This window comes from Plectropomus leopardus, chromosome 10 (genome assembly GCF_026936395.1).
Source record: "Plectropomus leopardus strain MGB_pleo_1.0 chromosome 10, ASM2693639v1, whole genome shotgun sequence".
NCBI lineage: Eukaryota > Metazoa > Chordata > Actinopteri > Perciformes > Serranidae > Plectropomus > Plectropomus leopardus.
In genome coordinates this window covers 36,999,171-37,009,733 of record NC_142185.1, presented here as the reverse complement: position 1 = coordinate 37,009,733, position 10,563 = coordinate 36,999,171, and the positions used below count along the sequence as shown (strand labels likewise).

Here is a 10,563-nt window from a genome sequence, read left to right as displayed (position 1 = left end):
CCTGCTCCTGCTCCTGCTCCTGCTCCTGCTCCTGCTCCTGCTCCTGCTCCTGCTCCTGCTCCTGCTAGTACATCAGAGACAGCAGCTAGCATAACTACTACTTTATTGTGGTCAGGGGGTTTACGTGCCTCAGTGACCTTAAGAGCTATACCAGCAGGAGCTTAGTCTTCAGGTGGGACACCCAAGTTGGACAGGTCTGAAGGTAGAGGCCTGACTAAGTGCAATCCACTTCTCTAGGTTGGGGTTGGACACATAGCTAACACCCCAATTCAATGAAGAAAACACTGTTACTATAAGCACAGGGGAAAAGTGCTGGAGCATGATGTGTACATATGATGCCCCCTTCACATTTCAGACTGCCCCCTCATATATGCCTGCCTACAACCGGCCCTGATTTATAATAATATTTATTCTAATTGAAATCATTTGTGACTGTGTGTGCGTTGGTGGGTGTCTTTGTGTGTACATGTATGTGTGTGTTTATGCATATGTTTCATAATTAGACCTACTGTTTTTAGGTTTTGTTTTTTTTTTTTTTGGACAGCACTTGCTTGCTTGAAAGGTGCTCTACAAATAAAGTTTATTATTGTTATAATAAATAAATAATACATGTATTCAGCAGCTAAATAAACAAATGAATAAATAAAATTATTAAATTGCTAACTAATTAAATAAATCAATTTATTCAACAACGAAATAAATAAAAACCACTACATTTTTTATCCACCGCTGGTCAGCTGTTTGGGTCAGAAAGTGCTGTTAGCAGCTGTCACCTGTTCAAACCAAACTTGATCTTGAACATCTTTAAAGTGGCTACAAGCAGGGCCGGCTGTAGGCACTTTGGTGCCCTAGGCGAGATTGGGGTTGGAAAGTGGGAGGACGCCGGCGGAGACGCTGGCTGAGAATGAGATTGGAAACGCACTCCAGGCTGTTTAAAGTAAAATAGACCTCTTACATGATAGTAAGAGTTTTTTTGAAAGTTACCTGGAAGCTAATTATGTCTTTAAACATGACCTGTGCAAAATATTTCACCAGATCTATACATTTCATAATTTTTGAGGTTTTATTATTTTATTTTTATACATTGCTGGTGTCTTGTACATAAAAAGAGTGAGGCTTGTTTGGAGCATGTGCTTTTACACGCTGAAGTTTGGTTTCATGCACGTTAAAACAAAGCTGGCTTTTGTTACTGTGAGAGCTCAGCACATTACGGTACATTTTTATTTTGCATTGAAAAGTTGGTTCCTTGTTCTTTGTTTGTGATGACAGCTGGAGATAACCCCGATCAATCAAGCAGAATATTCCAAAAACTCTGGCCTGCTTCCAGTTTCCTCAAAGTCAGATAATAAGAGGTGCTGTATGGAAGAGAGATAATAAGAGGTGCTGTATGGAAGAGAGATAATAAGAGGTGCTGTATGGAAGAGAGATAATAAGAGGTGCTGTATGGAAAGAAGAGAGCTCACTCCGGGTCTGTTTGTGCCTCTCGTCGTGGCGCGGTGAAGCCACCAGGAGGCAGCAGAGCAAACACATCCACTGTCAAATGTTATTGTTAATTATGATGCTATTTTATTTTATGTATTATTATTATCATTATTATTATTATTGTTGATGATGTTAATAGCAGCAGTAGTAACACATTTCTTTGACATACAATACAATGACTTTCTCTGTTTTTTTTTTTTTTGGTTTTTTTTTTCAATATAAACTATTCTATGACTTTTTTTTCCTTTACATCTTTAGGACATACTATACAAGGACTTTAATGGCATTTTGTTCTGATAGATACTGTCCTATGACTTTTTTTTAACATACTGTGTAATTACTTTCTTCGACATTTTTCATGACATACCACAACAGACTGTACAGTTACTTTTTATACAACATATGTGTGTGTATATATATATATATATAACCTTTTATGACATTTTTCATGACATACTATTAGGTGACTTTTTTATGGCATAATACACTTTGATTTTTTCTGTTTGTTTGTTTTTTGTTTTTTTTTTTAATTTTTACGACATGCTTTACTATGACTCTTTATGACATAACTTTTTGTGTACCTGCAGTACTTTAACTGTAAGAGTATTTTTACTGTGCGGGCTGTGAGTGTGCGGTTCCCACGCTGACTCGCGGTGGATGCGATTAGTTGAGGATGTTCCAGTTTAAGTGAATATTGGAAGAGTCTCTGAAGTCTGACGGAGCGATGAAAGGCCGCTCTGTCCATCTGATTCGCTCTAATCCTCCTTTTCATCCTTTCTTCTTTGTTTCTGCTGGTAAAGAAACTTTGAGCCGAGGATCCGTCAGGCTCTGACCTGCTGCATCACGGTGTTTACAGGGATTTGATCTAAAAGTAGAGACATGAGTACTTTTACTCAAGGTGAATTTAAAGTTTGAGGCTTTTCCTTGTATCAAAGTATTTTTACACTATAGTATTGATACTTTTACTTAACTAACCCTCTGAAACCTGGATCACTTTCCTCATGCTGCTTTCAGACATCTTTCACAATATTTAACCCTCTGAACCCTGAGCACATTGGTGCGATTACTTTTTTTTTTATATTGTTTTTATTTTAAAGATTATTTTTGGTGCTTTTTATAGGACAGCTTTTGTAAAGAAAGGTTTGACAAATTGCAAAGAAATACAAAATAAAATAAAATAGATTTAGAAAATTTTATATTTTATAATTTTATATTTTTCAAAAAGGCTAGGGGAAATGTTTAAGGAAAACTGTATTTATAATGACAATAATTACATATTTAGAATATTGTTACAACATCTCTATAATTTTTAAGCATTTTTTACAAGTTTTCCTGATTTGTTTGTTGTAGGTTTTTACTGTTGTTCTAGTTTTAATTTTTTAAACTGAATTTCCAGTATTTTTCTTGTACTTTTTACTAATATGTTGCTTATTTTGGGGTCATTTTTTTCTTTCATTGCAAACTGCTTTCTTCTCGTGTTTTCGATGGAAAAAAAAATTAAGCCAATTTTCTCAGGTTTCAAAGGGTTAAAAGCCATGAATTCTTCTTCCATCGCTGCATTCAGGCGATGAAATCTGTCAGCAGTTTTTGTTTGTGTGATTCCTCGGTACAGTAGATCTGTCGGGGTTGATTTCTCGCGTGCTGGTGTCGGAGTGAGTCTCTCTCGATGACGGGCGTCGCTGTGTTCTGGTCTCCGGACTCTTTCAGAGCCGAACAGAAAATCAGTCGAGTCTCATAAACTCTGCTGCTTATTAAAAACTTCACGTCCTGTTTTCAGTCCAAACAACCCCGAAACTTCAAAGACACTGATGTAAAGTTTTGGTGGTTTTTCTCTTTCGTCTGTTTCGCCTCTGATGTCAAAAACTCTCACTTTTATTATTGTTGGGCGAAAAAAAAAGTCCAAAAACCGTGATTGTTTTACAGGTTGATACACGTCATGTTTACGGATACAAGTTTATCGTGTTTAATTCATTTATTTACAAAATCATTTCGCATTTTAGAAAGTAAGACCCATTTTCTATGAAAAGATTGAAATTACAATCAACCAGCAAATGTTTGACATTTTTGCTTAAAACGACAAATCCGTTTTCAAAATTTTTCGTGATTTATTGTCTTTTGATCAAGTAATGGATTACATTACAGCTCCTGAATGATGGATGAAGAGAAAACGGTACCTGAGTCTGGTCATCACGCCACAGATGATTTCTTCTCTTTGCTTTGTGCTCGTCATCATTTTATTCACCAAATCTGACGAGAAACAAGCAATTAAAAAAATTATAACTCAGAAATATTTTGACTTTTTCAGTATTTCAGGCATTTATGTGAAAATTGCAAATGTGCATAAAAGATAAGAACAGAAATAAACTCATAGACAGAATGAAGAAATATTAATCAGTTACAGAAAAATTAACTTTATTACAAAAACACACATGTGGAGACACTCTGCTTTCGTCCTGCAGTGGTTTTCTGAATTTTCTGGATGGAAAAATATTTTGACTCACTTCAGGTTCAGATTCAGGTCTTCACAAATAAAACGGAGACATCAGGTCCAGTTTGGGGTTGCTTTTTTTGGTCATAATGTTTGTGACAAACGCAGGACAGATCTGTCTCCTGTTCGTTCAAACGTGGCGGTTAAAACGAGCGTGGAGACCAGCTCCAAAAACGCAAACGTTTTCATACTAATAAAGTTTTTTCTCTGCCAGCAGATCGACGACTGACGTCCTCAGCTTTCAGGAAAATGTCCCTCAGCTGCTCACTTCCTGTTCGGGACCGAGGCGAGGACATCATTGAAGGCACAAAGTCGCAATGAAGCGATTTCTGTCCTCTGTGTCCTCAGGTGAAAAATCCAGGACGTCCCTCAGAGACAACCTGCAGCTCGGGGACAGGAAGTTTGTCACAGCGGCTGCGTTCACACTGTCGCAGATGTCCTCTGCACAACGAGACGTTTTTTGGGGTTTTTTTGTCCAAAATTGTCACGTCTTAACCCTTTAAATCCTGGATGGACATCACTTTTCTGCATTCAGACACGTTTTTTACAGGTTTTTAACCTCTGGACCTCTGGGCGGATTGGTTTTGATTTCTTTAGAGAACATGGAGGGAAAAACAAAGAGAACCTGGCAAAAAATATCCTGCAATTTACGAGAGATCGGTCATTTAGAAAATTATTTAAAGATTAGTTTGTTGGGCTTTTATTGCCTTTAAAGGAAAAGACAGTTTAATTGTGAAAGGGGGTGACATGCAGCAAATGGTTGAGGCTGGAATTGAACCTGCGGCTGCTGATACAGCCTCTGTACATGGGGTGCTGCTCTACCCACTGAGCCACCAGGTGCCCAAAACTAAACTAGATTTATTATCATCATAATTACATTTGACATTATTTCAGAGAATTATTAACTTTTGTCATGTTTTTTTCACATTCCCTTTTTTTGTACTTTTTACTAATTTCTTGTTTTTTCTCATTGCCTTCCTCCCATGTTATTAACCCAGCCTTCAAAGGGTTAAAGTAATTATGACCTCATGTTGTGTCAATCCCGCCGGCGATCAACGCGATTTAAAAAAAAAGTGTGTTAATCACAGACTTGAATCTGATCAGGATTGCGGCGTTTACGCGGACGGCACCTGAACCTCAGACTGCGAACGTAAACCTGTGACGACCACAAATGATCAGAGATCAATCGTCTTTGCGCAACACTGAAAATACTTTTTCGTGTCCTAATGTCCAAGAAAATAGATTCTAGAAACGTCCTAAAATCCTGAGAATGTCCCCCGGGTAAAGCAGGTTTGTGTCCCTGAATCAGAGTTTCAGTCAGTCCAACAGATGACAGACAGTGTGGACGCAGCCGGCAGCGGGAGGACGGACGGCTCGCAGCGTGAGACGAAGACGTCCACCGCTCACACCGCAGACGCACGGTGACCCAGGGAATCGTGGGAAACCTCTGAGCCGCCTCCCTCTGAGTCCGGCTGAGGAACCCGGAGGGAGGGCGACGAGGACGAGGACGAGGACGGACTCTGGTCATCGTCTGCTGTCTCTGAGTCCTTTTCTCTGTGTCCGTCCTCCTCTCTGTCAGCGTGTGTCCTCGGCTCCTCCTGCACCTCCTCCCGCTCCTCGTCCTCCTCGCGCTGCAGGGCGTTGAAGCGCTCCACCACGCAGTGCGCCGTGAGGCGGGCCTCGGGGTCGTGATCCCAGCACTCAGTGATGGTGGAGCAGAAGACGCTCATCCCCTGGAGGACAGAGGACAGCAGTGAGACATCGGAGGACACAGACAGAAGTCCTCCTTTAACCCTTTGAAACCTGGAGCGACATCACTTTTCTTCTGCTGCTTTCAGACGACTTTCGCAAGCATTTAACCCTTCGCACCCCGAGCAAAGCGGTGCCGCTTCCTTCAAAAACATGGAAAAAAGGCGAGAAATGTTCCTCAGAAATCAAGAAATGAGCGGCTCCATAACATGAAAGGGTAAAAACTCTGCGCCGTTATCATAAATGCAGATTTAAAATTATGTTAAAACTTTGCTTGATTTCTTACATATTGAGCAGGCAATGAGCAAAAGTCCTAGAAATGACCCAAAAATAGCAAGAAATAAGTTTTTTTTAAAAAAATAATTTAAAAATATAAATTAAATCAAAAAATAAATGCTTTAAAATACTAATAACTATGTTAATAACTATCTATAAATATGCCTTTTTACCACGTTTTTTAAAATCCAATTTACTCCTTATTGCTATTTTTTGGGTAATTTCTTCTTTCCTCAACTTCTCTCCAAGTTTTTGAAAGAAATACATTTTAAATTTTATAATTTATTTTAAACTTTCCTTTATTTTATTTTCGTTGTTAATTTTCAGGTTGTTTTTTTGTACTTTCTACTAATTTATTGCTATTGTTTTGTTACATTCTTCTTTTCTCCATTTTTCCACGTTTTCTAAAGAAAAAAGCCACCTTTCTCAGGTTTCAAAGGGTTAACGTGCGAGTCGGGGCTCTGACCTGGTGCTGCGTCCACGCTGACGGGATGTCCGGCCGTCCTCGGTCCCTCAGCACCAGGTCTCTCATGCTGTCCACGCAGGGCTGCTCACACACCTTTGAGCCGAACGCCGGCTCATAGCTCTTCACCTCTGCAACACACACACACACACACACACACACACACACACCACACACACACACAGACACACACACACACACCACACACACACACCACACACACAGAGACACACCACACACACAGAGACACACCACACACACACACACACAGAGACACACCACACACACACACCACACACACACACACACACACACACACACACACACACACACCACACACACCACACCCCCACACCACACACACAGAGACACACCACACACACAGAGACACACCACACACACACAGAGACACACACACACACACACACACACACCCCACACACACACACCACACACACACACACACACACCACACACACACACACACACACACACCCCGAGACACACCACACACACACACACCCCCCACACACACACACAGACACACCCCACACACACACCACACACACAGAGACACACCACACACACACACACACACACACACACACACACACAGAGACACACACACACACACACACAGAGACACACACACACACACACACACACAGAGACACACACACACACACACACACACACACACACACACACACACACACACACACACACACACACACACACACACACACACACACACACACACAGAGACACACACACAGACACACACACACACACACACACACACACACACACACACACACACACACACACACACACACACACACACACACACACACACACAGAGACACACACACAGACACACACACACACACACACAGACACACACACACACACACAGACAGACACACACACACAGACACACACACACACACAGACACGCACACGCAGACACACACACAGACACACACACACACACACAGACACACACACACACGATTCGCTAAATCTTCCAAAAACTCATCATCAGTAGGAAACGTCAAACACCTGTCTCAGAACCCGAAACACGGAGCAGCTCGTACCTCCGATGGCGTTGCAGCGGGACGCCATCTCCCAGTGGACCAGAGCCATGGAGTACACGTCCATCTGTTTGAAGGCCTCCAGGTCCTCCAGGTTCACCCTGGACTCAAGGACCTCAGGAGCCATGTAGCGAGCCGTCCCCACCTGGACGGGAGGACGCAGAGGAGTCCGATCAGAGGAGTTGTGCTCTGTGATTTATTTCAGCGGGGGACACTCAACCTGCTTTTCACGGGGCCAGGGGCCAATCACAGCGGCCCCAAACACGTTTCTAGGATTTTCTGACATTTGTAGGGTGATAGCTAATTTCTAGGATTTTTAGGATTTTAAGGCATTTCTTGGATTTTAGGACGTTTTTAGGATTTTTGGACATTTTTTGAATCATTCTCACGTTTCAAAGATTTTAGGAAATTTCTAGGGTCTTCAGAAATTTGTAGGATTTTAGGAAATTTTTAAGGATTTTAGGACATTTTTCTACGTTTCTAGAATTTAAGAACATTTCTTTGATTTCAGGCCCTTTTATGATATTTCGGACATTTCTAGAATTTTAAGGCATTTCTTAGATTTTATGCCTTTTGAGGAATTTTGGACATTTCTAGGATTTTAGGTCCTTTCCAAGATTTTTTGACAGTTTTAGAATTATTCTCAAGTTTCCAAGATTTTAGGACAATTTTAGGAATTTCGGACATTTCTAGGTTCTTCGAAAATTTCTTGGGTTTCAGGCCTTTTTGGGAATTTTGGATGTTTCTAGGATTCATTTCTAGGGTCTTAGATGCTGTTTTATGTCTCTGACACCTTATGGAGACTAAAAAGACAAAAACTGTTCGCAGTGTGAATGACTTTATTTTTTTGTTGTGAATTGGAAAATGTTTAGGGGCCACCAGGGGCCCTATCAGGGGCCAGACAGATTACCTGTCCACTGTTGGCGTAGTCGTCCACAGTGAGCGAGAGGTCCAGTCTCAACGCCAGACCGAAGTCACACAGAGCGCACTCCGTCCTGCTCTTCATCACGATGTTGCTGCTCTTCAGGTCCCGATGGGCCACCGGCACCTTCACGCACACGCACGCGCACACACACACAGAACAGGGTTCACACACTTTTTCATGGACAAAATTTCAAAACTTTTTCATGACTTTTCAAGGACCCCAAAATGTTTTGTTTTATTTCATGCCAAACTTGCTCGGCATTTTTCAAATTAGATCTATACTCAAAAAAGAAAAAAGTGGCAATTTTTTTTAAAAAAATTTAAATTTAAACTTTTTAGGCAAATTATGATGAAAACATTTTGGCTTTTTCTTTTTCTTTTTTGCAAGTTTTTAAGAAAAAATGTTTTTTAAAAATTCTTGGCATTTCTAGAGGAAAATATTTTGGCCATTTTTTTCTTTAAATACCTTTGGTGATTTTTTTTTAAGGATTATTTTTTCTTCATTTTTTGGGGGGCAATTTAAGCAGAAAATATTTTAGCTTTTTTCTTTAATTATTTTGGAGGATTTTGCAATTTGGAAATTTTCGATGCCTTCTAAAATCACAGGCATGTTTTCTTTTAAAATCACCAAAAATAAGCACATCTATCCCTGAGAAAAACTGCCAAAACAGAAATTATCGCTGGATTTCCACATTTCCGCTGGTCCTTGAACACATCATGAGAAAAAATATCTTGACTTTTCCAAAACTTTCAGGGTATTCTTAGTTTTCCAAAACTTTTCTGGAGTTTCGCAATTTCCAGGACTTTTTCAGGTTTTCCATGACCCTGGAGAGAAGAGCAGAGGTCGGACTGACCTTCGGGGCGCCGCTGGGCGTGGTGTCACTGTGCAGATAAGCCAACCCGCAAGCGATGCTTCCCGCCATTGAAACAAGCTCCTCCCAGCTCAGCGTGTTCGCCGTCAGGAAGTCCTGCAGGTTCCCGAGGCTGTGATAGGCCAGGACCAGCCAGTACTTCCTGTGGGCGTGGCCTGGCGGGCCCCGTTCCTCTGCCGCCAGGAACCGAACCACGTTGTCGTGCTCCAGCATCGGGTCGGAGAAGATGGAGCACTCGTTCCTCCAGGAGGCGTACTCCACCGCTGGAAACACCTTCACCGCCACCGTCTCGCAGCTGTTAGCCCCGCCCCTCTCGCCCTGCAGCAGGCACGCTCGCCAAACCTCGGCGAAGCGCCCCTTCCCCACCAGCACCTCCAGCTTGATGGGCAGCGGCTCGGCCCGCCGGCTAGGCCACTCCGTTATGTCACTGATGACGTCACTGCTGGGGGACGGCCCCTTGGCGTTGCACCCCGCCCTCTCGGGACCGCCTCCTCCCCTGCCTTCCCCCCTCCCTCCCGCCCCCCCACAGGGCAGGTCGAAGGCCTGGTAGAGCTCCTGCGTACGTTTGGCGGGCCAGGCGGGTCGAGCAGGGGGGCCCGGTTTGTCAGGACGGTGCGTGCGGTAAAAGTAGAAGGCGGCGGTGGCGACGATGGCGACCAGGACGGGAGGCACGAGACTCACCACGACCACGGGGACCACGTCTTTACTCTGCAGCTTCGAGAATCCTGCAGGGGACACACAGGAGACACACTCAGCTGGGTTTGTCCACGGGACACGTTTAAAATGACAAGAGGCCAGGGGCCAGTCCCAGGGGCCAGTCCCGGGAGCCAGTCACGGGGGCCAGTCCCAGGGGCCAGTCCCAGGGGCCAGTCCCGGGGGCCAGTCCCGGGGGCCAGTCCCGGGGGCCAGACCCGGGGGCCAGTCACAGGGGCCAGTCACATGGCTCCAGGATTACAGGACATTTCTAGGATTTTAAGACATTTGTAGGATTTTAGGACATTTGTAGGATTTTAGGACATTTTTAGGATTTTCATACATCAGATTTAGGACGCTTCCAGGATTTTACAACATTTCTTAGATTTTAGGACGAGCTCTATTTTGACGCTGTTTTTGCACTCTGGCACCTTGTGGAGACTAAAAGTACAAAAAGTACTTCACAGTGAGAATCACGTCATTTGTTTTGTGTGTTAGAAAATAGTTGGGGGGCCACACGGA

General features: G+C 42.9%; 1 protein-coding gene and 1 long non-coding RNA gene across 4 annotated transcripts in view; one reads left to right on the top strand and one right to left on the bottom strand.

Moving 5' to 3' along the window:
- The first annotated feature begins 444 nt into the window (after positions 1-444).
- Positions 445-1,692, top strand: LOC148188608 (uncharacterized). The gene is made up of 2 exons (XR_015777741.1): positions 445-1,352; positions 1,437-1,692. It is a non-coding gene; the product is annotated as an uncharacterized LOC148188608 (long non-coding RNA).
- A 434-nt stretch (positions 1,693-2,126) lies between these two features.
- Positions 2,127-10,563, bottom strand: part of tgfbr2l (transforming growth factor beta receptor-like) — a 19,490-nt gene continuing 11,053 nt past the window's right edge. Inside the window, exons 4-10 of one of the 3 annotated variants that reach the window (XR_015777740.1) lie at positions 9,331-10,073; positions 8,463-8,600; positions 7,556-7,697; positions 6,462-6,589; positions 3,984-5,703; positions 3,657-3,729; positions 2,127-2,347 (exon numbers count right to left, since the gene is read on the bottom strand). Coding sequence is in view for 1 of the 3 variants with exons in the window: in XM_088083817.1 (XP_087939943.1) it covers positions 5,374-5,703; positions 6,462-6,589; positions 7,556-7,697; positions 8,463-8,600; positions 9,331-10,073 (1,481 nt within the window). In the remaining 2 variants the exon portion in view is untranslated. Of the gene's footprint in view, positions 2,348-3,431; positions 3,730-3,873; positions 5,704-6,461; positions 6,590-7,555; positions 7,698-8,462; positions 8,601-9,330; positions 10,074-10,563 lie in introns of those variants that run through there. The other 2 variants (XR_015777739.1, XM_088083817.1) reach the window with 2 other exon arrangements.